At 51.0% G+C, this 19,037-nt stretch overlaps 1 protein-coding gene across 1 annotated transcript in view; it reads left to right on the top strand.

Moving 5' to 3' along the window:
* The window catches only part of SCRIB (scribble planar cell polarity protein), a 97,339-nt gene extending 84,932 nt beyond the window's left edge, over positions 1-12,407 (top strand). Inside the window, exons 42-47 of the mRNA XM_074145821.1 lie at positions 2,850-3,014; positions 3,662-3,801; positions 4,204-4,241; positions 5,097-5,171; positions 7,859-7,910; positions 10,214-12,407. Of these exons, the coding sequence (XP_074001922.1) occupies positions 2,850-3,014; positions 3,662-3,801; positions 4,204-4,241; positions 5,097-5,171; positions 7,859-7,910; positions 10,214-10,374 (631 nt within the window). The 3' untranslated portion in view covers positions 10,375-12,407. The remainder of the gene's footprint in view (positions 1-2,849; positions 3,015-3,661; positions 3,802-4,203; positions 4,242-5,096; positions 5,172-7,858; positions 7,911-10,213) is intronic.
* Positions 12,408-19,037: the final 6,630 nt, after the last annotated feature.

Consider the following 19,037-nt stretch of genomic DNA (forward strand, 5'->3'; position numbering starts at 1 on the left):
GGGTGAAAAAATACATAGTGGAATCCTCAGTCAGATCTAGCTATTTATCTAATCTAGGGCTTTGGGGGCACAAAGCTTCCCATTGTTACTTGATCGTGTAGCAGATCTGCCTATGGTTTATTTAGAGCTGGACTAATGTTCCCCATTACCAGGGCATTTGCCCTTCAAGAAAAGCTTTCTTGGTATCCTCCAGCTCTTTGCCTGATCTGTCTCAGCTGGGAATTTTTGTCTGAAGCCTTAGTCTCATGCCCTGTAACGTCAGAAAGCTGAGCCGGTCACGGCAAAGCCCGTTTGTTACATGGAGCCTTGATTTGGAAGAGATTGATTCCTCTCATCTTGTTGCACATTTGTGAGACCTTTGAAGTTGCTGCTTAAGCACCGTGGTGTCGTCAGGAGCACACGTAGTGCACAGATTTGCTGCTCAGTCTTTGCACCTAAAAAACCCACTCCACTGTTGTATTTGGTCCAACAGAACAGGAGTTCTCTGTCAGGCTTCTCCTCCTGACAACTAGTATTGCTGTGCTCTGAGAGGCAGCAGAGGCTGGTCTGTCATCCCTTCCCGATGAGATACACAGGATTTTCTCTGCCTCCTGCCTCCCCTTCCCTTGCACATTTCCTCATAGGATGGGGCAGGGTTTATGGGTGAAGCCAGCTCTGATCCCTCCAAGGCCTCAGCATGAAGGTAGCCAAGGGCTGCTGCAATAAAAGCTTTGTTCAAGATGGGTGGAGAAAGGAGAAATGTGGCTTTGCCCACACAAACCTTGGAAAGCAAAGCCATCACAAGGACATCGCTCGTATCACAGAACGTGCACCGCTTGCCTCGGGACTCTCTGCTCTTCCATGAACTTGCTGCTGTTCCCAGCAGATACAGAAATCTGAAAAATGCTGGGGGAGCAGGATTTTTTTAGGTGATCCCATGATTTGCTCCTGTAACATACTGCAATCTGACTGTGCTTTTGGATTGGCTAGGATTTTGTTGAAACTGCTTAGGGCACAGGAAAAGTTCTACTTTAGAGTGCAGAAGGGTTAGTGAGTGCTGAGTTACAGTGGTTTTGTCCACTACGGGCAGGAGAGAGATCCCTGCCTTCCAGACCTTCGGTCTCTTCTACGCTGTTTTTGTCCATGGAAAATGACCTGGTGAAGGGAGAGCCTTTCGGAGGTAGGAACACAGGACCAGGAGAAGCTGCCTGCAGCCACCTGGCTCTTCAGTTGTCAGACCTGGTGCTGCTGGTTGTAAGTTCTGCAGAGCAGCTCCTCGGCTCCACTTTGCTTCTGGAACCAGGGTGTCGCTTTCTGTGCAACTCTGGCAGAAGTGCCAGGCTGATGCCTTGGGCAGGGTTGGCAGGAATCAGTCACCAAAACATGCTCCGTTTCGTAAGGTGAGGATGGGCTGTTCCCTGCTACTGTGGATCTCCCGGGATGGGCTGGTCTTCCCAGGGTCCCTCTTCTGTGAGTGACAGTGGCAGGATGGCTGAGGGCTCACTTCCAGAGGCCACGGCAGCGCTGTGTGGAGGGAGGGCTCTGTTGCCCTCACAGGGTGCTGCAGCCGCAATGACCTGTGTTTCCTCACGTGCATGACGCTGATTTTATTACTTTCTTTCTAATCCTCTGTCTTCTGCTTCTTTCCAGTTCTCTGCTCTGTGTGCTGTCCCTCGCGACCCCATCAGTTTGCACCTTCTTGGGCTTTCCTTTTCCCCCCTGTGTCACCAGTGCTGTGCCAGGATGTGTGCTGTGTCCCCCCGTCCCCCCCAGCACACGCCCCCGTGCTCTGCTGGGTCACACACCCTGGGATGTGCCCTGGGCACACACAGCCGCTGGCGCTGGTCCCCTGGGAGGAGTGTGACCGAGGAAGTACCGGCACACGCCGAGGGGGGCAAATGTCTGGAGGGCAGCTCTCCTGCCATTCCCACCCTGTTTTACGGATGCACCCACCTCTTCAGCTGCACGTGTCCCAGGGCCTGTGGCAGATCGGCCTTCCGTAATGTTTGACCTCTCGCCCTCCACAACTCCCTGGAAGGAGGGTGTAGCCACGGGGGGTCGGTCTCTTCTCCCAAGGAACAGGTCATGGGACAAGAGGAAACGGCCTCAAGTTGGGCCAGGGGAGGTTTAGGATGGAAATTGGGAAAAATTTCTCCACCCAAAGGGCTGTCAAGCCTTGGCAGAGGCTGCCCAGGGCAGTGGTGGAGTCGCCATCCCTGGAGGGATCAAAAAGCCGGGCAGAGGTGGTGCTGAGGGACATGGGTCAGCGATGGGTTTGTCAGTGGCAGGTCTATGGTGGGACTCCATCAGCTGAAAGGTCCCTTCCAACTCAGACAATTCTATGACTCTATATACTTGTCCATTTTGCTTCTCCTATTCTTGTGGTCAGACAAAGGTACATGCTACCAGCTGGGCAGATCTATGTATGTACACGAAGAGACTGTCAGGTGTGCACACACACTCACTCATGCCCTGGGCCCCCTCACTCTGCTTAAACACACACACTCCTTCATAACAACCTCCTGGGCCTTTTTCATGGGTCTGATGGGTGTTCTTGGTCCTCTCCTGGCCCGTGAGGAGGGCGGTCTCTGGACGCCGGGGCCCTGAAGGCTAATGCTTCTGGGCACCTTATCCCAGATTGTCCTCCAGAGGTTCCTGCTTCTTCTGCAGCAGACGGTGTTGGGCAGGATCAGATATAGGAGCCTGGTTTAATCAAGGCTGCCCCTATATCAGACCCGTGTTTCTCCTTGCCAGGGTATGTTCCTGTATCTGTTTCTTTCTTTCCCTGCGCTTGTCCACTGCGATGTTCATCACCATCATTTCCTCTTCCTCCTCTTCCTTCTTCTCCTCTTCCTCCTCCTCCTCCTCAGATCTTCAGCTCTTGAAGACAGTATTAAACAGTACGAGCAGGACCTGGCCAGGAGGCTGTACCAGTCCCGACAGCGGGCACCTGCTCCCGGGGCCGGGCCAGCTCCGATGCCTAGTCCCAAGCAGAGTCACGCCTCGGCACCCCCTGGGTCAGGAAGCCATTCCAGGTGTGCGCAGCCCCCTCCCCGCCAGCTGCATGCTCCACGCTCCCCTCCGTCCCCTGCGTCCCCACGGCCCTCCCAGCGGCGCGGGGCAGGGGGGAAAGTCATTTTGCTGAGATACCACAGACCCATCCACCGGCAGTCGTTTCCACGAGGATGAGGGGAGGAAGCTGGGTCTGAGTGATGGGGAGACGGGAGCAGACATTTCTGAGGGCTGAGCCCACCTTTTCTTGGCTGTTTTATTATCTCCTGGTGGCTGACGGGGGTTAAGATGCGACACGCTGAGAGCAGAGAGGAGAGGAGAGCCCCAAGGACTGACCCTACTCCTTTGAGCCCCTGCAGTTCCTTTCCCAGCTTGGGTTCTTCTCCCATCCTGTCTGGCACCTCTGGAAAGGGCTGCGGCTCCTCAGTGTGTTGGTGCTTAGCTCTGGGCTCTGTTCTGTGAGTCCCGGGATAACAGCGAACCGAGCTGTTCTCTCCTGCTGCGAGAGTCTGGCAGCCCCAGGGGACCGTGGGTGCTGGATCCCACCTCAGCCTGGGCTGGTCCGGCCACTGGGCGCAGAAGGCGGCGTCTTATCTCGATAAGAGTCTTTTTATCTTGATTCAGTCTCTTTTATCTGACGTCTCTTTCCCCTCCCTCATTCCCGAGGCAGGATGAAATCGCTCGAACAGGATGCTCTGAAAGCCCAGATGGTCATTGCCAAGTCCAAGGAGGGAAAGAAGCGCAGCCCGCTGGAGCAGCTGGCAGAGTCCCCCTCGCCAGTTCCTACCCCGTCACCAACGCCATTGGAAGGTACTGTGTGGCCTTCTCCATCTCGGAGGGGAAAAGTTAACACTTCTCCAGTTTAATGGGCTCTTCCCCAGCAGAACCATTCAAAGCAATTCCCTCCCACAGCCTGGACTGGACGGTCCTTTGGGGCATGTGACGTCCCTCAGCACAGGGGATGGGTCTGGTCTATAGAGAACGTGAGAGGACAGCTGAGGTGTGGTTCCAGGGAACCAGAGCAGAAATTAAACGAGCAGCGTGACTTGTTAAAAAGACAGGAAAGAGGCGTTTGTTGTGAGAAGGCAGCATCTGTGCTGAGCGCAGAGGAGATTACGCTTAAATGCTGCTAAAGGGAAGGGGCAGCTTCGGGGAGGCGTTGGGTCCAACACAGCCGTTCACTGAGTAGTGCTTTTCTGTCATCTTTTGCAGATTGCAGTCCCAGGAACGTCACCTCCCCAGGAAGGCTGGTATGACATCCCTCTACTTGCTTTTGGTATCTCACCGATAATCCTGGGGTTTCTCGGTTTCTTGGCTTGGGTGTGGGCTGTTCCTCCGGGCCCTGGGGTCCCTCCTTAAATACCTGAGCCAGGTCTGGCTGCGTGATGTGCAGAGCTGCGAGGAGGGCACAGTGGATGGAGCTCTGCCGTACCCATTGCTAGAGGCATCCCCCCTTTTTGCAACTGCGATGTAACATCTGCTTTCTGTCTCCCTGAGTTATTATTTCATCCTTTTCTTGGTACTTAATCTGTGTTCAGAAAGCCCTTGGCTTCAGAGACTTTGGCCCCCTGTTTCCTCAACAGCATGAAACTCAGAACTGAGCCATAATCAGCATTTTCCTTTTTCCTAAGCACTGCATAAATGGAACAGGACATTGTTGCAGAGAGCTGTAGGAGTTGGTAGGACAGAGAAAGGGCAGAGCGGGAGCAGCTGCTCAGAGGGGACCTGGTTCTGCCCCGGATCCCACAGCGCAGCCCACTCTGGACTGAAATCCTGACCAAGCTACAGCCCCAGGAACCTTGCCACCAATTTTTCCACAAAAACACGTTTCCTGCCTCACGTGATGTGATGTGCATTTTACGGCATCACACCACCTTCTCTCTGCAACTTGGAACCCCTGTCCTGATCCAGAACAGCTAAAACACGGTGTCCCAGCGATGCCTCATTTCCAGAGCCGTATCCAGGGGCTCTGGGCACTAACCGAGAAGGATGCTCTGCTGCTGCTTCTGTCTCTGCTCAGCCTTCTCAGCCTGCTCGTGTTTTCCACCCGTTTCTCTCCCCTTACTCGCTCTTCTCTGTTTCTTCTCTTTTGCTGTCCCTTCTAGTCCATGTCTGAAAAGAAGTTTGACTACCGGGAATTTGCTGCTATTCCTTCCTCCAAACCCGTTTACGAAATCCAGGTATAAACTGCATGCTGGGCCGCCAGATTAGGGCCTGAGGTGGGGGCAGTGCCTGCTCGTGAAGCGGTGACCCTTGGAGCAGAGGCTGAATAACTTGAGGAAGTCCCTCAAAGCCATGTCTGCGTGGGAGGCGGTGACAGCCAGCCACGCGGTGTAACTGAGGGTTTACTGGAGACTCCAGTCCAGTGGAGTGGTGAGAAAGTTGGTCCAGGTGATTTGAAAATTAACAACAAAAGCTTTGCAAATATAAAGCAGCTACATCTTCACCTTAATGGATCCTGAAATATTTTTTAGTGAAAGATGAGAATCCCCCCAAGGCAGGGGGGTTGGAACTCGATGATCTTTAAGGTCCCTTCCAACTCTAACCATTCTATGATTCTATGACAACTAAAAAGGAAGAAAAAACTATAGAAATTATTGTCCACAAATTGCAAATGGGAGCAAATGTTGACTTCAGACTAGAACGTACCAGCGTCCCACGCAAGAGGCAGCTCTGGTGACAACTCTCGTACATGGTAACTGCTGTAGATGAACTGTGATGATGGGTAAGAACACCACGTTTGGAGGGTGAGCACCATGGCGAGGTGGCTCTTCTTCCTAAAAGAGCCTCATTTAGTTTAAGCTGCTTTGCCATAGAGTCACTGGAGCTTCAGAGGTGGGAAGGGGCCTCTGGAGGTCATCACCAGTCCCCTCGCTCAAGCAGGGCCACCTACACCCTGGGGACTCAGGCTGGTGTAGTCACCCAGGACTGTGAACTGCCTTTCTCTTACTGTCTGGGCCCATCATTAACTGATTGTGTTTGTGACAGCTGATCTGAGCAGATACTGTATGACTGTAGGTTGGTTTTGGGAGGGCTTTTTTAAGGTTTCTTTGGTTTGTATCTAAAGAGAGTGAAGCAGATGCCCGCAGTCAGGTTTGTGCTGTGTGCGGAGAGCTCACGAGTGCTGTCGTGCTGGGCTTCATCGTGCTGTCAGGACACACAGATCCCAGGCCCAAGGTGTCATCTCCAGAGCCAGGCTGACTTCAGCAAGCTGTGGTGTGAGGATTCTCGGGTGGTTAGATGTTATTTGGTGCATTTTGGCTGACTCCTCTCACTGGTGGTACTGCCCAGCCCCTGGTAGTCACCCCTCTTTTTCTCTGAATCCCTTCCCTTTGGGGTGTGCACCTGCCTTTATCCTACAACTTTAAAAAAAAAATTAAGCTACTCCTCACTTTTGCTCTTGAGCTGAGCAAGAAGACCCCTAAAAGACAGATTTTGATCAGTAGTAGCCAGAACTCTCCGGTGAGTTTGGCGTTATTAAACTTGCTGAATACTGAGCTCTTCTGAAACCCCATCCTTACATTGGTGTAGCTCAAAGTTGAAGTGTTGAGCTCAATGTAAATATTGTGTACAAACCTAGTAAGATCGATAGAAGTAACAAATGCAGCCACTTTTGAAGTAAACAGAATACCTCAACATAATACTTTGACTTTTCCATCCCTGCTTATTCAATCCAGCTGTACATAGTGCTTCAGGGATGGAAAAGTCAAAGTATTTGAGGTATTGAATGCTCTAATTCAGCAAATAAGCAGGGCTCGGTACAGTTCTGCCTGGCCCCAGAGTAGTGCTGATTTTCGAGCCACCTCAAGTTCCTGACCATGAGCAAAGTTGTTTTCTCACGGTGGTGTCACTCTGGTGTGATGAGCTACAGCCAGCTCTGGTTGTTGGAATGGTCTTTATTTTGTGGAGGCTTTAACATTAGCAGGAACTGGTGGAGTTTCATTATTATCACGAGCTGTTTCTCCAAAGCTGTCTCTGCCATCTCTTGGGATGTAACTGCCTCCTGTCCCGCATCAGTTCTCTGTTCACACTTGAATATAAAGAGGAGGGTCGGGGGGCTTCAGCCTGGAGAAGAGAAGGCTCCAGGGAGACCTTAGAGCCCCTTCCAGTCCCTCAAGGGGCTCCAGGAAAGCTGGGGAGGGACTCTGGATCAGGGAGGGGAGCCATAGGAGGAGGGGGAAGGGTTTTAAGCTGAAAAAGGGGAGATTCAGGTGAGATCTGGGGAGGAAATTCTTCCCCCTGAGGGTGGTGAGAGCCTGGCCCAGGTTGCCCAGAGAAGCTGTGGCTGCCCCATCCCTGGAGGGGTTCAAGGCCAGGTTGGAGGGGGCTTGGAGCAACGTGGTCTGGTGGGAGATGTCCCTGCCCAGGGCAGGGGGTGGCACTGGGGGGGCTTTAAAGGTCCCTTCCCACCAAAACCACTCTCTGATAAGAAAGTTGATTTTGTGTCAGAAGCCAGGCCTGGGAACAGCACAGGGCAGAATTAGGATCCAGGACTCTGAAGGAAACGTAGCTCATGTCTTTGCTCTCCTCCCATGTTTCTACTCATTTTCTAGTCTTTATGCTTTCTGCCTTTCATGCCACTGCCCATCCTCCCTCCCCACACACAGAGTAAAAGGAGGAGAGCTCTGATGGGCAGACGCACACCTCGTCCTGCAGTTCAGGCAGTGAACGGGCTGCTGGACGTCAGCACAAAGGATTAATGTTGTAAAAAATCTTGTGCACTCGCTGAGGGTCATGCCCCGGCCGCTGTATCACCAGCGCCCTTGAGGGCAAGAGGGTCTCCGTAGCGCATTGGAAGCTGGAGGTGGGGAACTGCCTGGCACTGGTGCTGCAGAGGTGGGTGCTCATGTCTTCTCCTCTCTTCCAGTCACCTGATGCAGCTGATGACCTCAGATACATCGAGGACAGGAATAACTCAGGTAAGCTCAGGGCCCAAGGACTCCTCTTTGTACTCCGTGCTTCCCACCACGGGCCGAGAGGGTTCCCCTTCTCCTGCTTGTGGAGTCAGCCCTGAGGACTTCAACCTCTTGCTGCTTGAAGCAATGTCATATTTTGTCCCTTCTAGAATGAAACCCCCAAACCCGCCACATTGAGTTCTGGGTAGGATGTTTGCATTGTGCTGTAGTGGTGGCTAATCCGCTGAGTGTGTGTAACAGCATGCCTGGGTTTGTGTTCTGGAGTAACGAATAGCGGTAGAATGTGGGTGGGGAGTTTGGGCCTCTGTCACCCACTGTAAGTGGGTGATGCCCATCGTTCGGGGTCTGCAGGATTGCAAATGTAGGTACGTGGTGAGTTTACACAGCGGCAGAAGGTTTTCTGTATGTTCTGCCATCTTTTCCGATATCTAATCCTCAAAAGTGAAATGCTGTTGCTGAGAGGTGCCGGTGTCTTCAGAGAGCTCCCCCAGTGCCTTACAGAATCATCATCTCATTTAAGGATGCTGTGTTTCATATGTAGTCGGGATTAGATCACTTTTATTATCTTAAGCATCATCCAGTAGTGTAATAATAAACTTATTAGGTGAGCATGAGGTCCTGGCTACTCCGATATCGTGTCTGATGTGAGCCACCGGGAATGCCAAGAAAAGAGCGTAAAACAAGAAAAGCATAAAGTGGTTCCTTTTAGAAAACTACTCCAGGCTACAGCAGCCAGTGTTCTAGCACTTCATAAGCCTTTACTTTTAGAGTTGTTTACTTCTTTCTTGAATCTATTCACATTTGCAGTAAATTTCACCCTCCACATCATTTCCCAGTCAACTCTGTAAAGTCCTAATGCCCTTTTTTGTAGCTGAGTTTCATTTGACTCCCCTGATACAGAGCTGGTACTGTCAGCAGTTTCTCTTAGTACAGTCTTTGTCACTTCTCATCCATTACCAAACACTGACCCTGACACGGGTCCCTGCTCTGTGGTGACAGCAGGTAATAACTCCCTGTGCTTTTTCTGTGTTTTAACTGCTTATTTACCCACTGGAGGACGTGCTTCTCGTCCTGAGGCAGCTTGTTCTCGCTGAGAGCTTTGGCTGAGGAACAGTCAGTAGGTTTTTCAGAAGCTCGGTGTGCTGTGTTGAGGTCACTTAACTCGCATGTTTGATGGCTCCTTTGGCAAATTCTGGTCCAAGAGGTTCTCAAAGGAAGGAATTCCCTCTAAGCCTCATTGATTTCCTCCCCCACCCGGGTTATTGCCTGCACGTGCCCGTCCCGTCCCGTTCTGCCTGTTTGGAGATCAGTCACTGCGCACCCAGCCCAAGGTGTCACATTTGTTGCCTGCATTCGTTTGGTTCTGAGGCCTTTTCAGACAACAGGTTAATTAGTTCCGGCAGGATTCTGAACTATAACGACTGCTCGTACCTGGGTGCTGTCACAAGGAGGATGTTGCATCTTGGAGTCTGGCTCCAGAGCAGAGGACGGGCCACTGGGCACAGCTCAGCAGCTCTGCGCCTTTGATCTCACGTATGGTCACAGATCTCTGAGGTTCTCTGCTGCCTTCAAAGACCTGAGAGAGGCTTCCCAGCAGCCGGTTTGCACTTGAAGGGGAAAACCTGTGGTTTTGTGGTATCTCACAGTACTTGCTCAAGCCAAATTATCACAAGGACAGATGTTACAGGTGTTGGTCAAAGCACCTCAGAAAAGCTCTACCAGCTCCTTCAGGAGGGTGAGGAGCTTTAGATGCAGGACACATCCTCAAAGACCAAGTTTTCTGAGAGTCTGCCCTGCCCAGAGGGGTTTTCCTGGCAAGTCCCTTTGGTGAGGCACCCAAGTCACAGCCTAAGTTTGCAGAAGGCACTTAGTCCTGTAACTGCAACATTAAGCAAGGCCAAAATGCTCCCCTCTCTCGTTAGCATTACCCTTCTGGTGGGCACATTGCTCGTTAGTGCGTGTTCCTCTATTGGAACTACTGAAATGCTTGGAGCACACACCCGAGTCCTTTGGGAATACCTGATCTGTCCTAAGGCTTCCCGCTTCCAGTGATTTTCAGTGAATCATGGTGTTAGGGGCAGATGCCTCCTGCGTGTGACTTCCTTCCCCGAGCCACACTCGTCAGCACACGAGCCACCGGTCACCTCAAAGCTCTGGGCACAGGATTTCTGTAAATCACTGAGACTTCAGTGCTGTCTCGGAGTCAGTGCCTGGGTACACCCTTGCGTCTACGTTAACTGCATCAGTGATGCACTTACTTAACCCAGCACTTTCTCTTAAAACCTCCACTTTTCTGCTCTGCACAGTTCCCCAGGAGCAGGACGGGCAGCCCGAGGAAGAGGACACGTTAGTAACTCGCGACTCATCGACACCCACTCCATCAGCACTTGAAGAAATGGCCCTGTACAGCAGCAAACGCAAGCTCCGACACAGCCGGCGCAGCCTGGAGGCTGCCGTCCCTACGTAGAGGACCTGAGGGACCTGGGCGACGGAAGGGCCCGGCGCGGGGCTGTCGAGCTTCCCGCGCTCCGGGGACAGCACGGACTGCCCACACTGCTGCCTCCCGGGCTCCGGCTGGGAACTGAGCACCCCAGGGAGCTTTGTGGTCAACTATCGTCCTCTGAGGCTGTGAACCGCCCTCTTTTCTCACCGATAATGCACTGGGGCACATCCTGAAAACGGGACATCACTAGACTTACTGATGGCAAAGGGAGAGGAGGTGTGGGCAGGATGGTGGGCAGCTCGTTAGCCTGTAAATAGTGTGTGTGGGGAAGGGTAGGACAGGGAGAACATAGGAGTGTTAGAGTGCGTTGGGCTCCAGCTGTTATTTCCTCAACTTGGATTGTTTTAGTGGTTAATACGGGAGCTTCTACTCTGGTGTGAATTAGAAGGAAGGTCCAGCCTGCCTTTGCTCCTGTTTAATTTCCAGTCTTTTGCCAAAAAGCATCTCCTTCCACCTCCCACACTGTGTCACCTCCCTTTCTTTGGGGAGTACGTGGAAATGGGCAGCTTGGAGGCAAAAAAAAGAAAAAAAAGAAGAAAAAGAGAAAAAAAAAAAAAGTAATTTCAGTGAAGTGCCTCCCTCTAAGGCTGACACCCGTGTGCTCGAGCCTGAACAGCAAGAGCCTGTGCTAGCTCTGCCACTCGCCTCTGTGAGCGCAGCCATCTCTCCCGCACAGGACACTCGGCTGTTCTGGGGGACAGGCGCCTGCCGGGGGACACACACATAGTTCTGTGCGTGTCCCACGCCTGCAGTGTGACCCACGGCACAAGCACCGGGTGTCGGAGGAGGCCAGGGGTCCAGGAGGGACTGGGTGAGGCAGGGCAGAGAGGAGGAAGGCGAGAAGCTGTAGCGGGAGCGTAGCAGCGTGTGACAGCCGTAGCGAGCAGAACAGTGGGGGATCGGGGACGGTGGCAGAGGTGGGGAGCGTGAACAGCGAAGGGAGCGGGGTGGGGTTCAGGGGACGGGGGGGAGCTGCAATGCAGGGGTCAGGGTAGGAGTATCGGGGTCTCACAGGGAGGAGGAGACTGTGCGAGTCCCCTGGCTGTGGAAGGGAACGGGACGTTGCGGGGAGCACAGGGAAGGGGGACGGGTCCGGCCTGTGCCTTGCAATAACTACACAATTCTACTCTCTGCCAACTCGTTGGCTTCGGGCCCCTTTCCGTGTAGAACAGGGAAAATACATCCCCGCCTGTGCAAGAGGGAATAAACCGAAAATGAAAAAAGAGCGGGGATGCGATTCCTGGTTTCCAGGAGCGGAACGAGGGCTGAGAAGGGATTCGGTATCGAGTGAGCTCTGCAGACTCGGAGGAGGCAGATGCTGCCTATAGCTCCGAAATCAGTCTCTGCTGCTGTGCTGCCCACGACTGAAGTAAAACATCCCTTTTCTTTTTTTCTTTTTTTTTAATGCCTCCGGTATGGAGAAAGGCACCTGAGCGCGGCAGTGACCTGTCAGCCCCGACGCCGCGGTGCTCTCTGCTGCGTCCCCGGCAGCAGGACCAGAGCTGGACCTGGAGCCTCTCCGAGGCGCGGGAGCCACAGGCACTTGCGCTCATAGCTTTGCTGAGGGAGACCCGGACGCAGCTCCTGTCAGTTGAGACCCTCCCTTCATGCCAAAATCCGGTGGATCCTTTTAACTGACTTTGTACCTTTTAATTTTACAGAGCTTTGAAGGGGGAACTCTGATAATCTCAAACTGCAGCTGTGGCTGCTTCCATCATCAGCAATTCGAGCTTTTCCTTTTTAAATCTAATTTTAGCATTTGCTTTTTAACAACAGCAATTTTGGAAACAATCCTGGATTGGTTTTGGTGACTAACTTGTGATTCTTTTTTTTTTTTTTTTCCCTTTGCGGTACCTGGTGCCAGGCTCTGGGTTCTCTCCCATTCTCTCCCGAGAGACTCTGAGGGAAAAATTAGCGCATCAAGACTGTAACTAGTGAAATTTGTACAACCAAAGAAATCTATTTTGTGGTTCAAGGATAATAAAGTTTACTTTACATTTTAGAGCCTTTAGTTAATGTCGTTTGCCCTGTGTGAAGTCTGCAATTTCTGTATCAACACTTTGGCTCTGGTTATTAGTCACCCTCTAGGCCAGCAGATGGACTAGGGGTTGCTCTGCTCTTGTGTGCAGAAGTGAACAATCCCCTCAATCAATGCCAACTGCGGGAACATCAAGGTGAGCATGTGCTACTTACGTGAATTCAGTAGAAAACTGGCATCTGGGGAGTAAGAGAACCTAAACCAGTGACTATTCACTCTTTGTGTAGAATGAAGGGGACTCATTATTTTGGAAGCAGCAGATTCACTCCTGGAGGGGGAAGAAGAACAGAGGATCCTGCTCCAGAGAAGCTGTTGTGGTGGGGGAGGGACACGGGGCCAACCAGGTGGGGTGATACACGCAGGACACGGTGGTCCAGAAGCTATGCTGAGGCACATGGAGGACAGGGAGGTGGTTCAAGACAACCTTGGCATCACTGAGGGCAAAGTCCTGCTGGACCAGCCTCGTGGCTTCTGTGGTGGAGGCACTGCATCAGGGGACAAGGGAAGAGCCACGCATGGTGTCTGTCTGGACTTAGGCCACGACAGCACAACATCCTGTTCTCCAAATTGGGGAGAGAGGGATTTGATGACTGGGGTGTTTGGTGGATGAGGAATTAGTGGGATGGTCACAGCCAGAGGGTGGTGGTCAATGTCCAGATGGAGATCGGTGATGGGTGTGTCTCTCAGGGGTCACGTTAGGACCAGCACTGTTCAATGTCTTCATCGGTGACACAGACAGTGGGACCAAGGGCACCCTCAATGAGTCTGCCTGTGACACCAAGATGTATGGGTGGTGACATGGCTGGGGGGGGGGACACACCACCCAGAGGGACCTGGACAGGCAGGAACCCTGTGACTGAAAAAATGCTCTCAGAGACCACAAAAAACTGAATTCCGTGCATTAAGTTCAAGTATTACCTGGCAAAAAAAAAAAAAACCAAACAATGAAAATCTTATAAATCTCTATTTCAAGAATAATGTGAATATTTAACAGTCCAGGATTTCCAAACCAATCAAGAATGGCCATGAAAATTAAAAACCAACCCCCCAATCTCTTTATGGCAGCATTCAGAGGGTAAGGAGTCCGTGCCGATGGTGAGGCTGCAGCCGCATCTCCAGGGCGAGAGGTGTCGGAGCTTTGCATCGCAACGTATCCTTTACAGAAGAGACACAACTCTCAGAAACACCATCAGAAGCCGCCACTGCTCTGAAGAAACAACCGCTCCAATCCCACATCATGAAAAAACACCCCATTTTAATATTACACAGTGATTTATGTGGCAACTCCAAATGTAAACCCCCACTAGGTTACCGCTCGGGAAACTCGGGGGTGCTGAACCACTTAACCCCACTCACCTTCCCCAGTCCCTCGTGTCCAGACACGGGCAGGAGCAACACCCAGTGTCGCAGAGGCTGGTCAGTGAACAATCCAGCACTTACACCGCGCTGGTCCCCAGCAAAACAGCCAACCAACCCGCCTGCGGGGCGTGCATCTCACCATCTGAGCTGCGCCCACCGCCACCGCACTCCTCCAAAGAGTGCCACCTCCAAAACACTCCATTAACGACAAACATGTTATTGGACGGAGTCACAAACCAAACCGCAGCGTGTGGGTTTTGGAAGCGTCGCAACACGCCTTGAGAAACAGTCTCGCTCCGTGAGACTTGATTAGCAGCGAGACAGTGACTGATTGTTGGAAGGCGCTGTGGAAGGACTGCGCTCACGAGTTAAAGATGCAAGAAATGAGGGGATGATGTAGCTCAAATAGCAAACGTTGCACAAAATGATGAGTCTGGTGAAAGAGAGACAGTCAAGAACTTACAGAACTCAATTAAGAAGAGTCACAGCAAAATTAATTAGAGGAACTTGCTAAAGAGCGGCAAATACAACAGCAGAAGACTGAAAAGCAACAATAATGGAAACCTGGGCACAAGTATGTGGGAGAAGCAGGAAGTTTGGTGAAGGAAGCTGGAAAACACACTCATTCTCCATTCAAACAGTTCCCAAATTAAATTTCTGTGAATTTACAAACTTGCTGAAGAACACGTCTGTCAGTTGTAAAGGGGAACTACCGGAGTGACACTTTAGTCAGCAGAAGAATAAATTATCATGAATGGAAACATTCAGGAGGTTTTTCTCTCCTGTTTTGTACCCATAATGGCAATCCTTCCACGGGACTTGGGAAATGTACGCTAAAAACATATGACCTCTAGTGAGAGAAGGATGAACTGCCAGGTTTGGCCCCATGGAGGGAATTCAGCAGAGGCCAAGCTGAGGAAAACTACAGATTCAAAAATGGAATATCATGGACCTTGGCCAAGGCCTGCTCCAGCTGCCAGGGTTTAGTTCAGCACAGAAATACGGCACAGGCAGACGCAGTTTAGTCCAAACATTTTCAGATTAAAGGCTGGTACGAGTTCAGAAAGGTTTTACAAAACACACACAGAAGTTAAACTCACTCTGAGGCTCATGTCAAAGGCCTTACTGAAGGCCAGGCAGACATTACCATACAAATGGCCTAAGACAGTTAACTAAACAATTGTATTTATTAAAGCAACTGACTAAAGAAATGCAAAAACGAAGGGCGAGTGCCCTAGGCTGTATTAACAGCAGGAACCAAAGTCTGAGTGTGATTCAGTTAAAGATTATGATAACTGATCTCCAAGTCACTGACTGTAACTTGCTCTGGACTACAGCAGGAGACCTGAATTTGTGTGTCTTAAGCTGAAACCGTTTGTACATCTTACAGCTTCAAGAACAAAAGGTAAGTAAATTCAAAAAGGCAGGCAGAGGGCAGCGCATCACCCAAAGTGAGTGGACACTGAGCCCCACCAGTGACTCCCAGTTACTGACTCGGGGGCAGCCCCACTGCTTCTGCCAGAGGCAGTTTCTGAAGCTTTGTTAGCACAGTGGTCTCTCACCATCACCACAACCAGTGGGGGTCTAAAGGGATCGATACACAGGCTCCTTTGATACCGCAGCCGGGTTTTTCCTGTTGAGCGATGCTGTAACACAGCAAAAGATACACTTTTACCGAAACCTCGGTAACAAATCCCTGCCTTAGCACACACACCAGAGCAAGGTTCTCGATCTTAAAGACTCCCAGCTGCTTTATCCCCTTAGTTTTTCTTGCACTCCAAGATACCCAGCTGAGAATGACTTACTCGTTGATACAGCAAAAGTGATATTCAGATCGCCTGCACAAGGCCAGTAGAAACAAGTGTGGTCTGGCACCACTTTGCATTCTTTTTTCATATTAACCATTTCTCCACTCTCTGAGAGGACAGGCAGAAGCAAGCAAACATGCCTCTGGCTATTTCCCAGAGAAGAAATAACATTTACTAGAGTCAAAGTTATTTGATTTTGCTTGTTTTGGAAGGAAAAAAAAAAAAAAACCACAAACCCAACCAGCCACAAACGAGTTTTAGGAGGTCTTTAGTGGGTACCAAGGTTCCCAGGGCAGGAGCAAGGCAATCAACAGACTGTCCTACAGAGGTGCTCGCCTTCATTGGCTTCCTCAGCTCAGCAACTCTCGCATATTTTGAATTCATCCATGTGATAACCATGGGAAAGCAACACCTCATTAATTTGCAGAAACTGACGTGACAGGATCATGGTTTTCTGGCCAAAGGAGTCTCAGAACTACAGAACCTTCTTTTGGGAGAAGTGGAACATGAGCAGGTGATAATATTCCCCTTTCTCTGCTCCTTTCAATATGTCCCAGAGGGAGACAGTACAGTCTCTGAGTGCTCACAGAGACAGCCTATGCTGGAATTTGGAAGGGATGCCACACTAAATCCCAAATCCAAAATTCCTTCCTCCCCTTCACCATGTGGTTCTCTCCCTTCAGTCTCTGCCGCACGGTGCTGCTCAACCCCATCCCATCAGCTCCAACAAAGAGGCACTAAGCTGAGAGCCCAGCGGCCTGGCTTATATCACCGCTTTTCACCATATTCCTTTGTGATTATTTCATCATCTCTTTATCCAACAATTTTATGAGGCCACTGCAATATTTAACTACTGCAGAACGCAGACCTCATGATACTCCTTTATTTCACCTTGCATACACAGTTCAGTTAAAGTGAAGAAACAGAAAGTACAGAAATACTAGCTCCTAGATCTATTCTTCCTCCATTTAAATTTATAATATCCCTTTTTATTCTCCCTCACATGCTGAATTTGAATTGTATGATAGAGACAAAATAAATAGAGCGCCTATTGAAAATACACTACATATTTTAGAAGTTTCCCTAACTAGTGATCTAGTGATGCTTAAGCATGAACATTTTAGCAAAACGTACTGTCCAAGCCTCTGAGAACTGGGCTTCCCTACAGCACTTCAGAGGTGTATGATCATATATGACCAGCCTTGGAGGAATGGAAATGCAAAGGCAATATAACCCATGGCAATATCTATCTCATCGTGCATCTGGGAAAAAATGGTCTGGAAGACTTTCGACAGCTTAAGTAGATAAATCAGGTAAGAATTCATAGCTCTCATTTACCTGGTACACCACCTGCACAGAGACAAGGTAAAAAAAAACCCAGAATACCCCTTCCCACTGTAGAATCATAGAATTGTCCAGTCTGGAAGGGACCTTTCAGCTCCTGGAGTCCCACCACAGACCCAGCACTGACCCATGTCCCTCAGCACCACCTCTGCCCGGCTTTTCAATCCCTCCAGGGATGGCAACTCCACCACTGCCCTGGGCAGCCTCTGCCAAGGCTTCACAGCCCTTTCCAGGAAGGAATTTTCCCCATCATCCATCCTAAACCTCCCCTGGCCCAACTGGAGGCCGTTTCCTCTTGTCCCATGGCCTGTTCCTTGGGAGAAGAGACCGACCCCCCCCGGCTACACCCTCCTTTCAGGGAGCTGTAGAGAGTGATGGGGTCTCCCCTCACCCCCCTTTTCTCCAGGCTGAACCCCCCCAGCCTCCCTCACAAGTTCTCCAGCCCCTTCTCCTTGGTCTCCAGCCCCCTCCCCAGCTCCGTTGCCCTTCTCTGGACACGCTCCAGCCCCTCAATGGCTTTTCTGCCGTGAGGGGCCCAAACCCGGACCCAGCGCTCGAGGTGGGGCCTCACCAGCGCCAGAAGAGAGCCCAGGGGCCTGGGCCGCAGCGCTGAGCGCTCAGCCGGCCGCAGGCGGGTCCCACCCGTGTTCAATCACAGTCGTTCGTACCCTACAGCCCTAAGGGGCTCCTCCGCGCTCCCGCCAGCCCCGCCCTCGCGCGCAACGAGCACCCGGAAGCGCCGCGCGCGGGTAACGGCTGCGCCGCGACGCCGGCAGGTGACGCACGGCCCCGCCCTGCGCGGCAGCGTCAGCCTGTCAGAACACGTGTGGTACGCGTCATCACGACGTCACGGGGCCCCGGGCGGAGGGGAGCGCGGGGATGGCCCGGTGCAACTGCAGAAACTATTTACCCGTGTTCTTTCTGAAGTCTCGGTTGTTTAATTACATTAAGCCAACGTTCTTCTAAAACGTGTGTCCGCTGCACAGTGACGCTGCTCCATCTTCTCAGGAGGACAGACACTCAATATTTCGTCCCTAAAATCTGCGCCTCTTCTCTACGTGCCACAATGCTGCTTTGTATAAATAAAGTCCAGATTAGAAATTAAAGTGAGAGTTTTGTTACTGAGGACAGAGACTCCTTCAAATGCAGCGATGAGCTCTGGGCACAGGAGGTCTCTTCCTCCTGCCCTTTTGGTCCGGGGAGACCTCCCGTGGCCAGGCCAAGCAGACGTGTTTTCTCTTCATCAGGCCACGCTGGATGTTCAGCCCCGCTGGCCTGCGGTGCCGCCCTGTCCGCACTGGGGATTTACCAGTCGAGGCATAGGTTAAGGCCAAGTTACCTCATCAAAGGAGCCTTTGCTCCTTAAGCCACTTCCTGTGTCTTTCCCCAGAAGGAAAGGATGGCAGTAGTAGCTGAACACTCTGGTAAGGAAAAAAAACACAACCAGAAAAACCCCGTGCTGGTACCCAAAAGGTGCTGCTCTACAGAAGATACAATAGTCATTGGTCCTTTTTTACTCCCCATCTAGCCCATTAATTTAAGGCAATTTTGATTTAAAAAAAAAAACAAAAGCATAATAGTGAAACTACAGGAGGGAATCCATTTATTTAGGGCTTGTGTTTATTTGCACCAGCCACCTCCGTGACTCCTGAGTGACAAAGAGCTGCTGCCATCATTGTGCTTAGAGATATGGTTTAGTGATGTGGGGTTTTTTTTATATGGTTTTCTTTTGTTTTTTTATCAGAGTTAGGTTGGTGGTTGGACTAGATGATCTTAAAGGTCCCTTCCAACCTAGACGATTCTATGATTCTACAGATTCCTACAGTCATGTTCCAACTCCCGTAATTCCTTTCAGATGCCGGTCCTGCTCATTATAATAACGGTGAATTTCCCCACAGTCACACTTGGGGAAAAAATAAGTTCTTTACAATAAAAAGTACTGTGAAGAAGTGGGAGGGGAATGAAACAGGTGTCTGAAGAGACTTCTTCAATATCTCTCAGCAAAGCAAGGTTGAGAAATCAAAGGCTGGAGACCTACGAATTCTTCAGTGATACACAGAAAGTGCATTCACTGCATA

This window comes from Numenius arquata, chromosome 3 (genome assembly GCF_964106895.1).
Source record: "Numenius arquata chromosome 3, bNumArq3.hap1.1, whole genome shotgun sequence".
NCBI classification, from domain to species: Eukaryota; Metazoa; Chordata; class Aves; order Charadriiformes; family Scolopacidae; genus Numenius; species Numenius arquata.